Below are 18804 nucleotides of genomic sequence, written 5' to 3'. Positions count from 1 at the left end.
GCAGATTGTTTGGATGTATTTTTTTTTTCCTAAAATGTTAGATAGGGCTTTGATTAAAGAAAATTTAACACCCCTAAGTTGTCACACCAGAGATAGCTTCTCTGACAATATTTAGCCTTCTGTTTAGCTGACCATGGCCTGCAGCTGAATCTGTCTTTACTAGTGTTCATTATGTGTAAGCCAAAACACAGCCACATGCTTATACCTTAGTTGGCTTTGAAGTAGTATCAAGTATTGAAGACAGGGAAGACTTGTAATATTTTTTTAAGTTACTACTATAATAGGAGGAAAGAGTCCTGAGCAGCATGTGCTATTTATGTGGCTAGTCATAATTCAAGATTGTAAGACATTTACAGCAGAAGTATTTCACTTAATCCTTTCTGTCCATTTTGCTCCACAGAGCTTTGATCTGTGATTAGATCTGTATGTATAGATCTTTGTATATAGCAATTAGTTATTCATAGCAGAACTGTTTCTTGAAACTCATACAAAGCTCGAAACTAGGTGAGTAAGGTATCTGTAGTGCTCTGAGTGTGCAAACCCATAATGCATTTGCAAGCACAGAAGCTGGTGTCCAGGCTTATTACCCATCACATGCAAAATATGTTTACCCTGATATTTTGAATTTATTACAACAGGCCTCAAGGGCTCAATTCTCCCCTTTGTGTGCATGTGTTATTCCCACTGTTGATGATGGGGATTAGCTGTACACATCAGGAGGAGGATATACCCGTTTGACTAGAATTTAGACAGCAGGGAATATGAAATTCTTTAGCTATTAAATAGTGAGAACAGCACAGCTTAAGCATCGTTCCCACTTGGCTCTGCATTTTGTGATTTTTTTTTTTTTTTTTTTTTTTCTTCTAAAGAAGCAGTAGTGGAAGTAGCAGCTGTGAAATGTGATGATAGCACAGTGCTACCTTAGTAGAAACTGCAGCTCAGAGCTGCAGATAAGTGTGGCACAGAATTTTGAATGGTGTAAGTGAGCTGTTTTTCTGGAAAAAAGCACCCATTCAGGTTAACCCTAGTAAAAGCTGACTGTCACTTGCTGGATTAATAAATGGTTGTCCAGAGAGGATTGCTTTCATTTTTGTCCTTTAAAATATATTTTAAAATTTCTATTCAGTATTTCTTTCAGCTGTTAGGCCGGATTTCTTCTCAAGATGTTATGTTCTTTGAATTACTGTGATTTATTGTTCTTCTAGTATTGTCTGGCTAGCTGATACCCTCAGTCACATGAATGAAATTTATATGTGTCAGATATGTCTGGACATAAATGGTGTTGGACTTGACATTCTCACATTTTTCTCCTCTGTGAGTAATTGCATTAGGGGTGGGGAGCCGTAATTGTGGGATATAACACAAGGGTCCAAGAATGGTTTTGCTTATAAATGCTTGATCTTTCGTTTTCTGTTTTTTGTGGTGTGGGTTTGCGGGTTTTTTTTCCTTCATTTTCTGAATCTTCCTTGCTAATCCTATGTGGAAGCTGCCAGGCGTGGGGCACGCTAGAACTGTTGAGAGCTCCTACACGTTTCCAAAATGAGAGCTGGGAAAGAGATTCAGTCATCTTTGCAAGAGAAAAGCTCCCTCCTGTGGAAGAGAGGAACCTCTGCAGTGACTCAGAGCAACGTTAGGGCATAAAACTGCGATTTTAAATTAGCAGAAAAAAGAAGGGGGCACAAGCCCTGCAGGAGGTTGCAAATGCTGGAATTCAAAACCCTGTTCCCTGTTATTTTTCCCAAAGTAAATTCTTCAGATTTTGTGTGACTTCTTTCTAAAAATGTATATCAGTTAGAGCTGTTTGTGTGTAAGCAAAACTGGATAGTTTAAATAATGTGGCTACAGTAGAATCTTTAGTGTTAAAGGGTTCTAAACCAGTGGATATTTATACAGATTTTGCTTTCTGTAGCTCTTTTCTGAAAAAAACTCAGTATTTTGGGCACTTCTGTGAATTCCAGTTTGTAGAACTCACATTACTTTTAAAATTATTTTTATTTTTCCCTTTTCTAAGTGTGATTATCTGTTCTGTATATCCTGAAGATCTGCATCAAAATTATTTTGGATCTTGCTGCAATTGGGGGTCCTTGGTAGAAGGCTCTGATGAGTTCAAAGCCCTATCTGACTTGAAAAATACAACTACACAGAAAGCATAAAGATGGATTTGTGATGGGGGAGCTGGAACTAGAACTCATCTTAATATCAAATTTCTGCTAGTATTTTTACCTTTGAGCTGAATAGGATTCATGCTTGTGATCTGAAGGTGGAAGGCTCTAGCTCATTACCACGTTACCAAAACCCTGAGGCGTTTACTTCCATAAATGCTAATGTTATTCCCCTGAGAATGAAGCACTTCGAAGGGGGTGGGGAGAGAGATCATTTAGCATTACAGTGGAGATTTAAATTTATCAACTCGGATTCACTGCCAGGTAGAGGACTGAGACAGCACAGAGTGTGCTGACCTACTGCAGAAAAATGCTGTGTTTAGGTTGGGTGTTGGGATCCTGTTAATTGGCAAAATGCTAAATTAGGATCTTGTTCAGAGCCAGCTGGGTTCTAGCTTGTGGCACACAGCAACACGGATGTAACTTTGGTTACAGAAGCATTTGATTTGGCACATTCTTCGTGATATGAAGTGAGATTGGTTCTGTCTTTAGAAATTTATGGTGTACCTGCTCATTTTTATGTAGTTTGGAGTTATCTTTAAACCGGGCAGTAGTTGCTCTATTCAGGAAGTAGTATCCTTATTTCTAAGAACTGTGAGGGTCCTGTAGCTTGGATGAATAGTCCTTATGATTGTGCATGTCAAGAAATGCAAGCTCCTGAACCTGTGGGAAAGCAGAAACTTCTCATGAGACTGCATGCAACGATGGCCAAAGTCAGGGTAATGAGGGATGCTGGCAGAGGTGCCCTGTTAGGGAGGTTCAGTACTGTCTGAGCAACCTGCACCTCTGTCTGTCTCTGCTCTCCATCTGGACCACAGAGCACTCAGTGGCTGCTGCTCTTCAGGTGCCAATTTGAATTAAAAAAACCTCAGCAGTAGTGAAGGGGAATCCTTTCTGCCTTTAAGTACTTGCTCTAGGTTCTGCAAGATTGTAGTGTGTTTGCGTGGGAGAAATTGGCCTACACAGTTACAAATGGGATGGGGAGTCTTTTTCATGTGGCTTACAGATGGCTCCGGGGTTTTTAAAGTTTCTTCATGGTACATATTTCCTCTTAGTAGCACCATCTAGTGATTGCCTGGAGTATTTTTGATCGCTGCTTTTTTCCCTCTGGCAGTTTTAGTCTGGTTTCTTAAGAAACTGAAGATTGTGTTGAGCACACTCTGCCTTACTCTTTCTCCTCTGCATGCCTCTACCCCCAACGTTAAATGTTTTTCACGAAAATTGAAAGAGAATCTGAGTTGCTTATGAAATTACATATCTGAACAGAGTACAGTGATTGAAATTAGTGTCCATAATGACAGAGGAGCTGCTATATGATTTGAACCATAATATTAAAACACCAGAGAATCCACGGGAGGTGGACAGGAAATTAGTCTCCAAAAGTTCCGTAGTTCACTGAGATATACTACTGAGAATGAAAGGCAAGTAAAAGTTTTACTGTGTTTTTAGTGATTTCTGTGAAGGAACTGTGAGCTGGAAGAACATTACTTAAAATCCCTGAATCCTCGGCAGTTAATTTTCTTTTACTGGAGCCATCAGAATTGAAATAATGATAAAAATACAGAGGAGAAAACTTACCAGAGCTGGGCACTTATTTTTTATTATATATTTTCTTTATACCTGCTCACTTTAAATGAAGTGAAAAATTTGTGAAGATTTTTTAGACCATGAATGAAACAGAACTGCAGAGAGATGTTCTGGTGGTTTTGCAGTAATTTAAAGCACTGGTTTGGATTACCTGATGCAGATTGCACTAATGCCTTGTCCTCCTCCAGGAATTGTGCATCAAAGGGGCTACACAGCAGGTAATTTTTATAAGTGATCTGATATATGATAGAGCCAGCCTCCTTTTTCACAGCATCCTAAGGAATATTACCTCATTTAATCTTGCATTTCTATGACTTCAATAAAAACCCAGAAGGAAAGTAGGAGAAGGACTAAAATTGATTCTACCTTTTTTCTCCTCAATTGAAGTTCTCCAATATCAAATAAAATGTGGAGTAACACAAACTTGAATCTCATGGAATGGAAGGTGTTTGCATGATGCATGTAATGAGCATATAAAGGAGAAAGATTTCCTAGATTTGACACTTGAACTTGCTGTTAACTTGGTTTTTGGCCCTTCTTATTTGTAACTAATCTTTAAAATCGGGGCTAACGTTCAACACATTTAAAACACTTCTTTGTGTGTGTGAATATACATATGAATATGTGAGTTCTTGTCATTTTTCTCTCCAGAAAGTAAGAACTGATAAACACTTTTTTTTACCAGATATACTGTAAAAGAGAAACCCAGGTGGCTATTTAAGTAATTGCATTGTTTGTCCACACAAATTATTAGCTTACATCAAGATTTGTAGCATGCAGGATTTAAGAATCTGAAAAATAAAAAGAAAATTACTCCAGTCTTTAGAACAAGTAAATAGGAACAGTGACAGTGAAATTTGCCTGTGAGCTTTCCTGGGCTACCTTACACTGTCTTGACAGAGACAACACTTCCTTTCTGGAGGGAGAACAATGTGAAAATGATGCTTTCTGCAGAAATAATCAGTCTGGATCTTAGGATTCCAGTTTCCTGATTTTTTTCACAGCCAAGCATAGCTTGCATGAAGAACTTGTCAGAAGGTGGATTGCTAAACAGTTTAGATTTGTCTTTAGAGACAGAGAAGTGAAACCAGGTAATGTGTGCTAACTGGGGAGAATCTGTGCCTCTTCTCCCAGTGTAAAGTTATCATCTTCGTAGTCTGCTCTTCAAGAGAATCAGTAGTGACAGAGCAGGTGAGGCTGTGATGGTAACACGGTTAATGTCTAGATTTTGGTGTTTTGATTAGAATAAAGATGGGTGAGAGTTACTACAAGGCTAGCCTGGCCATGGCGTGATGCAGGTTAACACGATGTTCTATCCAGGGTTCCCTGTATATATCTATGTATCCCTTGGTCTTGATTTACACCTGGACTGTTCACCAAGGTTTCATTTATGTGGGAAGGTGGGATGCAGCATGCCTACATTTTATCCTGGTGTTGAATTTGGTTTCAGGCAGGGCATGTGCCCTGACCTGGGAACTGAGAAGTGCTCTCCGATTCCTGTAGCTACTTGTTCTTTTTTGTTGCGGCGGTGCCTCACAGGAATGCAGCTCAGACTGCAGTGGTGCTACTTGAGTAGGAAGTGGCACAAAACCAGAGCAATGAACCCTGCCTGGCCAGGCTGTGCTGACTTCTGCTTTGAGTGCTTCCTAGTATCTCTAGTGCTGCTCCACAGGGTGTTAATGTACTTACTTGGTACACCCCTCTCTGTAAGGAGGTGTAAGGGCTTCCTTGCACATCCCATAATACAGAATATAGTGCTGCTTCCCCCGCCCCCTTGGATTATTACATTAAAAGTTATTGAATGACTGGGGGCCTTACAAGTTTTGTAAGTAGCTACTTACTGCAGAGCCTTCAAGGCAAATGAGTTTGATTGTTGATTGAACAACAAATGGTGAGAGGAGAGTCTTTTCTGTCTCTCCATTATGGGTGAAAGATGAGATGGGACATTAGAGGATGGCAGGTGAGCTATGATAGTACTCACTAGCAACTACTGACTGCTTGGAGAATGCTCTAGTGAAATCTGAAAAGTTTTGAGATTGGTATGCAATGTGTGGAAAGTTACTGACACTGAGCTTAGTAAGCCAGAAGCTTAAAGCTATTTACCAGTAAAAACCATTGGAAGTTCTGTAAGCGACTTTTGAGGCTAGGAGCAGTCTTTCTAGTAAGAACCTGGAAGGGGTATTAGAGGTGACTGTGATGGAAGACAACCAAAATAATTTTTGGGAGGGTTCTCTGGTATTGTTATATTTTCATGCGAAGACTACTAGTGACTGTTTCCCCTGCTGCCTGTGGGTCAAAAGCTCAGTGTCTTTGAATATGCTCTGAGAGTCTCCTCTCTCTCTTGCTGTTTCTGTAGTACCATGACTCCAAGCTCATGCTCCTCCACTGTTTTCCCTTTAGATGTGGGCAGAAGCTAGTGCCTCAGATAAGACATGCTCACTTGTCAATTTGTAGAATGGAGTGCATAGAAAAAAATGTACTTACCTGTACTAGTCACTGTTCTCAAAGAATAAAGACTATAGGAGGACTGAGAGGTGGCTCATAATCTCCCTTTCCTGTGCTGTTTGGATCATATCTGAGCCCTGGACCTAAGTCTGTGGCAGTATTCCTTGCTTGCTTGTTTATTTGTGCTTGAGGGCTGCTGCTCCTGCTGGCAGTGCAGGGCCAAAGCTGAAGGAAATAAGAATTGATAGTTGGTTTTATTTTAAAAACAAGAAAAAACTTGCAGGAAATTTTTCAGCTCTGCTAGCTCATTATGTAACTGATTCTGTACCTGTATGCAAGCACAAATGTTAGTTCTTGATCCCTAGAGAGAAAAAAAAAAAAATCTAAGATAGGGCAAATGATCTGTAGAGGAAATCTTTTCTTGTATTAAAATGGTTAGGTCTAAATTCTTACAGTTCTGGTTTAAGCAAGGGCAGTTAATCCACATTTTAGGATATTGGGGCAAATTTTTCCCTCATGTTAACTCCATATGTTCTGGGGGATTTTTGTGCCATGAAGGCATTTGGCACCTTTTCTTGGTTTCTTAACTACCCACCTCAAGGGTAGCAAAGTTCAGTGTAAACATTGTGCATTTGAAAATGAGAAATCAGCACATTTATATATGACTGCCTTGTTCTGATAGACAAAATATTGCAAGCCTCTTGAATGGTGTTCAGTCTGTGACAGAACTGAAAGACACATGATGCCATTTTTAAATTTTGTTTTAAAGCTTTTAAATCTTTGGAGTGCTGTCACATAGTTTCCATACAGAACAGGGATGACTGCAGTTGTATTTTCACACAGTGGCATTTCTTGCATTTGCTCAGCTTGCCTGTAGTGTAGTATTTAGGCAGGGAAGTAAAAATAATACAGTTAATTAAAAGCAAACAAAAAAAAAAACCTAAACAAAACAGAAAAGCACCAATTTTAGGCTATATATTCTAAACATAAAGTTGCCCGGGGCTTGTTCTCTACAATAGATTTGAAATATGGAAGTATCTTAGGTGAATCTGTTGGCATAGCAACTTAGACTGAGTGGAAGAGTGGCATCATAGTTAAAAAATAGTATATGTTGTGATGTTAGTGCATGCTACTGCCACTTCATGCGGACAAGGCCCACTGGGGTTCACATTAAACTCAGAATGATTCAGTTCAGGCTTCTGAGAACACCTTGGTCCCTGTAGCACACACACTGTAGCTTAATGTAGATATTACCGAGGACGTTATCCCAGTCACTCCCATAACAGCAGGATGGCACCAACCCTTGGGATTAGCATGCTGAGAATGGGCAGAAGGGCCATCTTAGCTCCAGCAGTCATATGGTTCTTGACTTCATCATCATCAGCTATTTATTATTGCTTCTCTCAGGATTGTTCAAAGGCTGCGGAAGTTACTGGATGGGATACCAGGCTGTTCCTTACTATGTGGGATAAAGGGAGCAGGAGTGTTTGTTCTCTGGGGGAGGGAGACAAAGATGTTATGGATAGCATACTTATGGAAGCACTTGTATATGGCAGCATTGAGACTCAAGTTTGTCCAAATGAGAAAAACAGAATATCAAAGCCTTACGCTTGGTCAATGCAGATGTGCTGTTATGAATTATTTTTTTAATTTAAGATTTTTTAGTATCAACATAGATAGAAAAGCTGTCATTGCTTTTAGGCCTTGCTTCCAGTGAAGGTCTCTTTGTAACTATATACTCATACCTGAGTGGTGCAACTCACTGCAGGTCAAAAGATTGCAAACTTCAATGATTGCAGTGGGAGAGCTCACAGAATCTTATGATTCTTCACTTTTGCATATCTTATAATACAGAGAAATTCAGTGAGTATTAGAGCATCGTGGATACAATCTGTGTGGTTGTCTGAGTTCTCCAGCACTGTAATGGCAGATGCTGCAGAACCTCCACCACCGACCATCAGCAGTGCTTTCTGTAGTCCTACTTCACTTGTTTATCTTTTTGGTGGCTGGTCATTTTTTTCTTATTTAGAGTTGGGATACAGTTGGAATCCCTGTGAATTTCTTCTGCAGGAAGAGGCAGAAAAGGCTGTATGTAATGTATAAGGGAGATTGAAGGTTATATGTAATGGATAATGGGATTGCCCTTCCTGAGTGCACTGAACTAAGCTGTGCCAACTAATAAAAGAAATAATCAACAACACTGAGGTAGGGACAGAGAAAATGAAGCGGAGAGAACTAGTTTGGCTCTTCCTGGGTTGGTGCAGCCTTGCCTTCCTAAGGCAGAAAGCCAGGGCTCACAGGGATATGAAGCCGCAAATGCTGATCTCAGGGAGAAGGGAAAAGGAAGCAGTCCAAGGAATGCTGGTGAAAGCTGCCAAGCATGCAGCAGGGAAGGCCTGTGGGCAGCAGTACCTGTCTCTCCCAGCCCAAGATCTAGATTATCTGAACTAAGGGGACTTTCCAGTCATAGCTTGTGAGCTTTGTAGGGCTAAGGGAAAACATGAATGCTGACAGTGTTATACTGCTGCTTTGTGCTTCAGGGTTGACACAGCTATTAAGGCAGTGCTCAATGCTTTGAATTCTGAAAACTGCAGCACTTGTTTTGGATCTCAAAAAGAGGTTAGCATTTACAGTGTGCCACAGCCTTATTTAATCAAAGCTTCACACAGAGACCCTAGAAGAATAGAACTGTTTAACATAGCATATGTGTCAAAATTTTACATAGTGAATGAGGCAGGTGGCTCTTAACCAAATGGAAACCAACCTCTGTTGGCATGTAAAAGCCTTGTATTAAAACACTTGCAGCTTCAATACAGAAGTTCTCTTCACATATTTTTTTATAGGGAGAATGTAATAAACGAGGTTTTCTGATACTCTGCTAGTCTGGAATAAGTAAGGGTCATTGCATCTGCAAATGGATGGACAGAGCCTCAACTGAAGCCAGTGAAACCTCCCTAACTTGTGTTAGTAGGGCATAGAGACTTTAACAGTATTATTTCTTTTTTTCAGATACAGTCAGATAGTAGGAGATACAGAAGCCTGTAGTAGCTGTGTTAAACACAAAGCCTTGTGCAAACTCTAATGATCTAATGCAGGATTGCGACTGTAGTAATCATGACTAATAATTTGCTTTTAGATACTTTTACTCAGCAGTCTGAAAGTGCTAACTGCTACCTAAATAGAGATTAAAAAGTTACTCCAAAAGGTTACATATATTTGTTTCAATCTCCCTTATGAAAACAAAGGCTGGACAGTTCATGAGAAAAATCTTGAAGTGTCTCATGTATGAAACCTTCAGATATGAGTGCTGTGTGGCTTCAGCTGGATTGGCATATTGTCAGCATTTTCTGACACTGTAATGGATAAAAATATAAATTAAAGCTTAGTGTATTGTGTCCTGTTCTGAATTTTGGAGTTCTGTACAAAAATGGAAATATTAATTAGAAAAAGCTGTGTAAAGCACAAACTTGTCTAGAGATTAAATGCCACTGATTGAATACTGCATCAAATGGTCACAGCAACAGTTTCTTAGTGACTCAAGCTTTATGAATATTTACCAGAGTTGTCCTGGGTGAAAGCAATTCAGAACATTACTTTCCAGGGAACTGCTGAAGTCTTGGGTCTCCTTTACTAGGAACAAGTGTTTGCTTTGTTAGCAAAGCACTTCCTGAGCAAGGGGAAATTGATGGGACTATTTTGCTTTGCTATGTGCGGAGTGTCAGTGCTGGTGGTGTGGATACTCAGTAAACACCATGTGACTATTCTTCTGTTTAGGAATAATGCAAGGCCATCAAGCCCCATTTCTGTGTATGTAAACCTTATCTAGGGGAGAAGGACATAACAGCTGATAAATTACATTTACACCTTCCCCAAGATAAGCTATTAACCAGTTCTCATCCTTTTTATCACTGCCACCATCTGTAAAAGTGCTGCAATTCTGGGCAGCAGTGTTCAGTCTTTCGATATGGAGCCTGCAAGACACAGTTGGTCTGGCTGTTTTCTCCTTCCTTTTCTCACTCCATCTGCAGGCTCTTTCTTGACTGCCCTCTGAACTGAATTGCTACAGGACTTGCTAGGATGTAAGAAAAGAGCTGTCCTATTTGACATTAATATGGGCATGAGTATTTACCTTGGGACAGATGTGCTTCCAGCTAGCTGAGAGTAACAGCCCTCCTGTGCCAGGATAGGCCAGATTTATTCACTGTAACATTTCTTAAATGCTGGAGAACAGACATTGTGGGCCAAGGATTTCCTAGAAGCTGAACTCAAAGTGAAGGTCTGTATTACACATTTAAATTTTACTAGGGCAGAAGTTTCTCTGTTAACTTATGTATCATACCTATTTCTTGCTGATGTGCTTTCAGTTCATATGTACTAACAAAATAAACCAAAGTGTGCCAGTTGCAGAATAAAATTGCTTTATAGTAGTGCAGAGATGGAATTGATTGACAGCTGGAAGTTTATCCTTGAAGACTGTTATCGGAATCTTCTGCTAAACTGCTGGTGATAACACTTCTGTCTGAAGTGCAGATTTAATTTGAATTTGCTCAGTTCAGTTTTCTCATTTAGAAGAATTCTTTCTGTAGTCTAGGAAGAGTCTAGGGCAGAAGGTAATGCAGAAGATACTTTCTAGAATTTCATCGCAGTGAAATTTGCCTGTGTAATATTGCCTCAGAGTAGAGATGCAGCTGGCTAGCTCACTGTTCCAGTGGTGTATTACAGCAGTGCTTCTGTCAGGCTCTTTTGTCTGTAGAAATCTGAAAACAGTCAAGCTTTTTGATTAATAACTCAAAGGAATAAAGTATTTCTTTTATATTTCACTTCTGTCCGAAGCCTCTGCTTTCCACACTATGTTAGGGCAACAAAATGCAGTTGAATTTGATCAGTAAGCTCTACTGAGTGTTACCACATGAACTGTCTGCGTTCTGCTACATTGGATCTGTATTTCCTGGAAACACTAGCAGTGGGTAAAGCACATTCTGGTACTTGACTGGATTCTCAGAAAGCACTACTCACCCTCTGCTGTCTGACTTCCTAAAACCACTGCCTTTTTTGATAGAGTATTTTCAACTCATTTAGATGGTCATACTAGAGAAGAAATTGTTTAAGTCCTTTATTACAAAGATCAAAAGTCATGGTTACCATTTACATACACAATTTACAAATTATTCACAAAAGGAGTAACAGATATGCAAGAACTGACAGCTTACTTCAGCCCAAGTTGGGGATGGGACAGTGTATGTTTCCCTGCTTTATTTACTAAGAGATGTTTGTTTTTCATTGTCTGTATGTGTTAAACACTGATCTAGTGTTTATGTAGCACCTTTAGTCATAACCATGCAAATGTTTACATGCTTATCTTTACTTGAAAGAGTGCAGTGCATGTATAAACATGCACTTGGATCTCTACTCTCTTCACACTACTATTTGTTGGTCAGAAATCCTGTTGATTTTCGTACAATACAGTGGTCCGGCTTGGAAAAGTTGATTTGTAGGATTTTACTGATTTGAGCAATGTGTCATTAAAACAAAAATGGAGATTACTATCAGAACTCTTACTCTAAGAACTAAATTAACTATGGCTGCTATATCTTTCAAGAATACTGTATGATCTTAAGATATTAACCATGTTGTTAGAGGTCTTTGAAAGCACAACTGATTTATTGCTTTTCCTTCATTCACGTTAGCATGTTTTATACCATTGCCTGATGCTATTTCAGAGACTGGGAAACTTAACAACAAAGAATCTTAATTTTGAGAGATTTGGTGAATAAGCAAAACTTTCACAGAATATTTTATAGCACTTAACAAAAGGAAGAATGAGTGGCCAAATCCCCTGGTATGGAAGCACAATATCAACAGTGCAGTAGCTGCCATTTAGCTAAACCTACAAATATCCGTAATTTGCACTTTTTGCTGTCCACTGGGTTGACATGTACGACAAAATGCTTGAAGGATCACATCAATTTAGGAGCAAACACAAATAAAAATACAGAAATCACTGATGTGACGTTGCATCCAAATTCTAAGCAATAAAGCAAAACACTTCACAAAAGTTGTTACATCTAGTGGAACTGTTTAGTGGGAATAGGGAATAATCCAAATACTTATGACAGTATTATGATGGTATGACTTTCTACCCAGCTGTCAAATATTCTTTATCATGAACTTTTCAGTATTCTCAGGGTGTCAGATAAAGAATGTTGCAGATGCCATGGTAAACTTAAAATACAATAATAGGCAAAGATTTTAGTGGCACCACCTGTACATACAACGCAGTTGTTGGAACCTTACGCAACAAAGCAACATTACAGTATGCCTTTGTTAAGGCTTCTTGCTGGTTTAAAAAGGTAGATTTTTCATTCGAGAGATTGTCCAGCAGTATTGGTTTCACATCTCTTCAGTGGAAGGTCTCTTTATTGATCCACATAAGACTGCGCGTTTCATTTGGTTTGCATTCGTACTCAATACTGCCAAAACTGTTTCCCCATTGGCAATGATCCCGTTTGTGGTAGTTGTAGAATTTGACTTGCCAGACCGTTTCAAAAACACCAATGTCAGTAAACTGCGAGGAAGAGAAAGTATCAGTGTTAGTGAGTTGATAATTTTGTTGGTTTCTCTCTTAATGAGGAACAACACTCTAATGAAAGTATGGAAAACAGCTGATGCAAGGGTTATTGTTTCTCCAGTCAATAAATCAAAGATTTGTAAAGCCTGCTCTAGCAGTCACAAAGTCTTTTATGCTTAGGCATACATAAAACATGAAGGATCAGATTCTCCATACACTGTCCTCTTGTACTTATATCTGTGAAAGGCAAGGGAGTAAAAATGTTCAAGTTCCCATATGGATAAATGTTACGAACAGCAAGAATCAAAGCTATAATCATTCTGAAGATGACACAGCAGTAGCTGGCCCAATGATCTCAAAGCTTATTGTACTGTAGCCCTTGTAGCAGTGATCTTTAGTGATAAAGGCCATCACTTCACCTTTATACCATACGTGGAGGCTGCAGTTAGGATTGGGAAGATCCCTTGTTTTGCACAGTCCGAAATCTTTAAGGTCCCTGTGTTTTGTAGCCTTGTGTTTGCAGTGTCTTGACTGAGACATGCTGCTATTAGACCACTTACTCCTTCCCTGGGATTCTGTTTCATATTTGACATGAAACTTAAGCAGAAGTTCTTTGTGCATTTCTTTACTAGTTATACTGTGATAGTGCAGTTTTTCAAACTTAGATTATGAGTGACAAAAGCTAGGAAGGAGATAATCACCAAATTTAGCAAGTATCTAATACAGTGAAGGAGTAGTGAGACATTGACTGTAAGTTGTCTGTGCTTGCAACTTTGAAGTGAATGAGACTATGACTATACCAAGTTCTGTAGAAGAAAATCTATTTTTTTAAGCCACAGCTAGACAGCTATGAGTGAGGCTTTCAAGGATAGATTATGATTGCAATTATGGTGGTGTAAAATTCTAATTCCTGTGCCTTGAGACCCTGCAGAGAATCTTAAGTGTGGGTGTGAAGCCTGTATGTATTGCTGCTGGTCCCAGTAATAAGGCTTGTGTATGTTGTTAGAAGATACTAGATAGTGGATTCAGCACTACTGAACAGCACTGTTCTTCAACATTTCTTCCTTTTAAATATTTCCATCACTCATTTTAATGACAGCTTCTTCACTTGACTGTTTTCCATTCCCATCATGTGCCTGGGATATGACCTCTGATCATCTGCCTATTATGATCACACTTGCAAAGTCAGTATGAAAGCCCTTTTACACAGTGACTCTTCCTGAGTTGTAAGCAGAGCCTTCTGTATCCAGTTTTCTCAGAAAGACACATTGGGTTTTTTTAGTTCAAGATGCGGTTTGTAAGCTGCTGCTGCATAATGGACATTGCTTTAAACTTTCCCCCAGCCCACTGTGTTAACTTAAATTTAGACTTGACAACAGCAGGATTGTGTGCTGTTAGTGAAAGGTTTTTATTTGGCTCCAGTTCCAAGTCTCATCTTAAAGAAGGAACTGAAATATTTCTGCTGCTTCCTTTGACAAAAAGACAATCAAGTGTACAGGCTATTTTCTCTCTCCTAGTAACTAAAATCTTAATTAAGAAAATTTTTTAATTAATCGTCTTTGATAGTAATCCTGACACACTCATGATGCAAGACAGTAAAGGTTAAGCACATTGGATATTACAGTGCACAGTCTACAAAGAGAAACTGAAGAGCATAGTGTCAGCCCACCCTCAGTGTGGAAACAGAAAGAAAAGGCATTTTAACAGCATTTGTAGAAGGTAATATCATACAAGAGCAGTATTTAAGTTCATTAATATATGGAGGATCTAAATTTCAACAAGATAGAGGAAGAAAAATTCTATCTTCCTCCAGTGACCCAGTTTGCTGAGCTACCCTGAGTAGTTTGACTGCTATGGATTTCCAGAAGGAAAGAATTAATTGCAGAGCTTTTCTACAACCATGTGCCTTCCCGCCCCCCCCGCCCCAGCCCTGTACTTAGTGGCTGCAGGAGCTCTGTGGCATAATGAGCATTCTGCATTCTCAGAGCTCCCCTTAATTCCTGTGGCTCCTCCACTGGGCCTGCATATGGACTGTCCCAGGGAGGAGGAATGGCCCTACCCTTTGTTGGACAGGCTTAGAAGCCTATTTCCCTGTCTGCTCTTCTGTCACACGGTGCTATAGGCATGAATAGTTATTTAATCACTCTCTCTGAATTTGCATGCTCGGATGATTTGTGGGCTCTTTATTACTGGGAATAGAGGTCTAGCTTCTTTATTCAATCTTAGTCTAGTCTGACCAAGAATAAAATGAGACCAAGAGGTTTCAAACTTTGTTTACACCATTTGCTAGACAGTTTAGCAGTTTCTGGATAATGTGCATAATTGAGCATTCAGGTAACAGAAATGCATCCTCAGATTCTGGAATTCAGAATCAGAATTGTTGTTTTACATGTATAAACTATGGCTTTAACAGGTCAGATGTCTACTAGTCAGTTAAAGTAGGAGCACAAAGAATTGTTTGTTTAATGTTTTAAAGCAGATGGGAAATAAATTCTTTTATGAAGACCTTTATGGACCTTCTGTCTTTCAGGCATTAGATTGGCAGTCTCAGACCAATTTTTAACTGCAGGACTGACCTCACAATCTAATTATTTCTAATATGAGTTCAGATTTTATGCCTTAGTGTCCTTATCTCCCTAGGATGCATAAGGATCCTGCCTGTTCTAGAAAAGGAATTGGAGGCAGAAATTCCTCATGTTGAATGAAACAGGAAAATTTAAAGCTGTATGCAGCAAGTCCAGTTTTGAAGATTCAGTTTTCAGACTGGGATATCTTGGGCTGGTTCCCTAAATCTGTTATGGCTCTGTCTAGCTGTGAGTTAAACATGTAAACCCCTGTTGAGTTGCCTATATTTAATACTTAAAAGTATCAGTTGTGGATGTCTAAGTCTGTACTGAAGAACCTATCTATCAAATCAAATCCTAAAAGGTGTTGAGGACACCTGCTTAATGCTTGAAAATTCTCTTAGCTTCCTGGTTAATATCCAAAGACTTGATCTGTGAAAACAACTGTTTGGACAAATATTGTGGCTACTCATTCAGATGCTGCAACAAACCATTTCAGAGCTTCTTTCTGAAAATCAGACCCTCCTTGCATTTCTTGGAATTATTTAATTTATAATTTGACTTGGTTTTCTCCATAAGAAAAGTTAAAATACCAGATTTTCAGAGTTCCCATCAGTGCTACGCTTAAGGGTAAAGGTGCCAAAACAGGGATGCCATAGTGAAAGTGACTGGTTTTTTGGGAGCTCTGCCCTTTCACCTCCTGGTATAAGGACATTGTGAAATGTAACTGCAGTACTCAACAGTGGCATCCAGCAGCCCTGTTGTGCTGGTTGAGAAGTCATACTGGGCATTTGGTTTTCCTGGGAGTTGACTGTATAGTAAAGTGATTAACATGGGCAAATACTTCAAGGTAGTCTTATTAAGCTAAGATTATGAAGTGGTAACTGTTAATGCGATGTGGGTCTCTAAAATTGTTACACATGCTGTAATTATTAGAAACTCCAATGGAGATGTTAACAGTTCTTATTCAGAAGGGGATTGTCGTACTAAATGATGATTCTGGGAAAAAGGAGTGAAGATAAAGATGAAATCTTGTGTGCAGTGAACAAATGTGAGAAAAAGCTGAAATCTGGTGGGCTTGGCAAGGCCCTAAGCTTGTAAAAGTTGGAACACACCCTTAAGAACGCTTCAGATGAAGATGGCTTACTGCCTCATTTCCCCTTTTGGTGCAGGAGGCACAGAATAAGCAGCAGGAATCCCTCACAGCTGTAATCAGGAGAGGGGAAAAAACCCAAACAGCCAAACCAAAGCCAGAACTAATCTCCTTCTGCACCCTAAGCGCACCACCCAGAGGGTGCATGGAAATCTGCCTGCTGCTCTTCCTGTCTTCTGTCAGCTCTGCTGCCTTATGGGCTGGAGCTTTTGTCATCTCACTTTGGGGCCATGGCATATATTGATTCTGGCCCTTGGAGCTTCTCTTTAAGGTTGGGGTGAGGAGCCACTTGAATAAGACCTTAGGTTGGTGAATGCAGAGATAATGTGAAAAATTGAAGGGTATGGGGAAAAAAGGGGAGAAGACAGCCTTTGGGGGGCTGTGGAGGTGTGCTTGTGCTTTCAGCCTCTGGCAGGCCCTCAGGCATCCCAAAGGTGACAGGTGGAAGGGGAAGGTAGTCACCCCTTATGCTTCGGGTGTGCTCTGCTCCAAAAACCTGGCTGTGCTGGCAGGCAAAAGGGGGGTCCCTGTATGCCGAGGGTTTGGGCTTGGATTCCTAGCCTGGGACCTTGGTGGATGTTGCCTGAAGTCTGTAATAAATCTTGCAGAAGAGGCGAAGGGTTCAGCACTCATTTCTTTCTATTGCAGCACCCCAAGGGCTTTGCAGGTCTTTAGAAAATCCCCCTACTCCTTTGAGGCCCTTGCTACTCTCGTGAATTCCCCTGGGGAAGCAGGGCTTGTGTTTTCCAGGTACGCTCCCACCAGCAGTCTTACCAGTGCAAAGCAAAGAGGGAGGAGGGCAGCAGCTGTGATCAGACCTTGCCCTGGAATATTTGACCTCCACACTTCTCTCCAGTTGTCACACCCCAACCCCCACTCCCCTTGTCTCCCCGTGCCAGGCTGGAGGAACCACGTACCTGCATGTTGACTTGGATGGGCTGTCTCTCCCCGCTCTTGGTATGGGGCACCCCTTCTGTGTCGTAGATGCCTGTGTAAGAGGCCACCTGTGCATCCCTTGATTTCTCTTCCAGGGGGACATTGACGCCACCGATGCCCATTGTCCTGCAAAGAGAGGGGATCCAGCCTTTCAGCAGCCCTGCACCCCCCTTTCCTGGCAGCTTGGAGCCAGCACGCTGGCTGGCAGCCTGGCAGCCTCTCTGCTGGGGGATGCTTCAGGGGATTTCAGCAGCCCTGCAGCTGCTGCTGACTCACTGGGGCTCCTGAAAAATGTCAGGGCTCTGCAGTCACCCAGGGAAGGTGTCGGAAGGAAAGGCGGGAGGTATCTGGTCTGGAGGTAGCGGGGGAGAGGTTTTTGAAGCTCTTCTCCAGGGCCGCCCCTCCACCCAGAGCTGGTTCCCCAGTTGCAATCCTCCCTGGTGCCAGCCTCTGCTTTGCTGTGCTGCAGCAGGGCTTGGGCTGCAGCCGGAGGGGCCTCTTCCCTCTGCCTCTAGGGCAAACCGCGGATGAGGGGGGGTGAAAAGGGGCTCCGGGGGAAGGTGGGCAAGGGAGCAGCTCCCAAACGCGGCAGAGCCGCGGGAACAGCTGGCCACGGACCTAAAAACGGGGCCACGGAACCAAAAGGGGCGGGGAGCGAAAAATCACGGAAACCCCGTGCTATCAGCCTGTCGGGAAAAAATATTAAACCTCTAAAATCTAAAGGAGTGGGGAAGAGCGGACGCGGGGAGCCGCCCCGAGCGGGGAGGCTGCACTTACGTGGCCTGGACTGTGCCGGGCCGCAGGGCCACCTCGATCTTGTACTTGGCCCCAGTCAGCAGCTTGATGGTGCGGTTCTGGCCGAAGCGCTGCCCATCCACCTTGAAATACACCGCCCCGTCGTTGGGCTGGATTTTGAGGGAGACGCTGATTTTCACGAGGCCGGGGATGTCGCCCATCGCTTGTCGCCGGGGCGGGGGGGGCGCGGGCTTTGCTCTCGTCTCGCCCCCTCCGCGGGAAGGCGGCTGGCCGGGACAGGAGAGCGAGGCTGCGAGGGAGAGGAAGAGGAGGGAGGGAGGAGGAAGAGGAGGGGCTGCCGGATCCCAGCCAGCCCAGCCCTGCCCTTCCCAAAAGCAGCAGATGATCTATTTGGTTTTTCCCTCCCCCTAATCGCGGCGCAGCATCTGGGCGGCGGATGCACCCCACCCCCCATCCTCCCCGATCTCCCGGGTTGGGGGACATTTGCAGCTGCTCAGATAACAGTCGGTTTCCAGGGAGTTAATCCGGCCCCGATTACTGTAGCCTTAATCCCGCCGTTCTCCCCGCAGCGAGCGCGGGAGCCCCGGGCCGGCCAGGACCGGGCGGGGCGGCCGCCGCCGTTCAGCACCACGG

General features: G+C 41.8%; 1 protein-coding gene across 1 annotated transcript; it reads right to left on the bottom strand.

The window, feature by feature from the left end:
- Nucleotides 1-11300: 11300 nt before the first annotated feature.
- Nucleotides 11301-18460, bottom strand: CNRIP1 (cannabinoid receptor interacting protein 1). Its single transcript, XM_074920346.1, has 3 exons — nt 18193-18460; nt 17397-17541; nt 11301-12759 (listed from the first exon to the last, which is right to left on the bottom strand). Exons 1-3 carry the CDS (start codon nt 18369-18371, stop codon nt 12595-12597), a joined length of 489 nt encoding a protein of 162 aa, XP_074776447.1. The 5' UTR covers nt 18372-18460; the 3' UTR covers nt 11301-12594.
- Nucleotides 18461-18804: the final 344 nt, after the last annotated feature.

The sequence above is a fragment of the Athene noctua genome, chromosome 1 (genome assembly GCF_965140245.1).
Source record: "Athene noctua chromosome 1, bAthNoc1.hap1.1, whole genome shotgun sequence".
Lineage (NCBI taxonomy): Eukaryota > Metazoa > Chordata > Aves > Strigiformes > Strigidae > Athene > Athene noctua.
The sequence above is the reverse complement of the archived record's forward strand: the minus strand, read 5'-3'. Positions and strand labels throughout refer to the sequence as shown.

What these genes read in the sequence shown, in the direction of transcription:
- CNRIP1 (XM_074920346.1), bottom strand. Translation starts at nt 18,371, where the DNA reads ATGGGCGACATCCCCGGCCTCGTGAAAATCAGCGTCTCCCTCAAAATC. An exon ending in CCCGGCACAGTCCAGGCCAC is followed by an intron (nt 17,542 to 18,192) that starts GTAAGTGCAGCC and finishes CTCTCTTTGCAG; the next exon opens with GACAATGGGCATCGGTGGCG. An exon ending in CCATCCAAGTCAACATGCAG is followed by an intron (nt 12,760 to 17,396) that starts GTACGTGGTTCC and finishes TCTTCCTCGCAG; the next exon opens with TTTACTGACATTGGTGTTTT.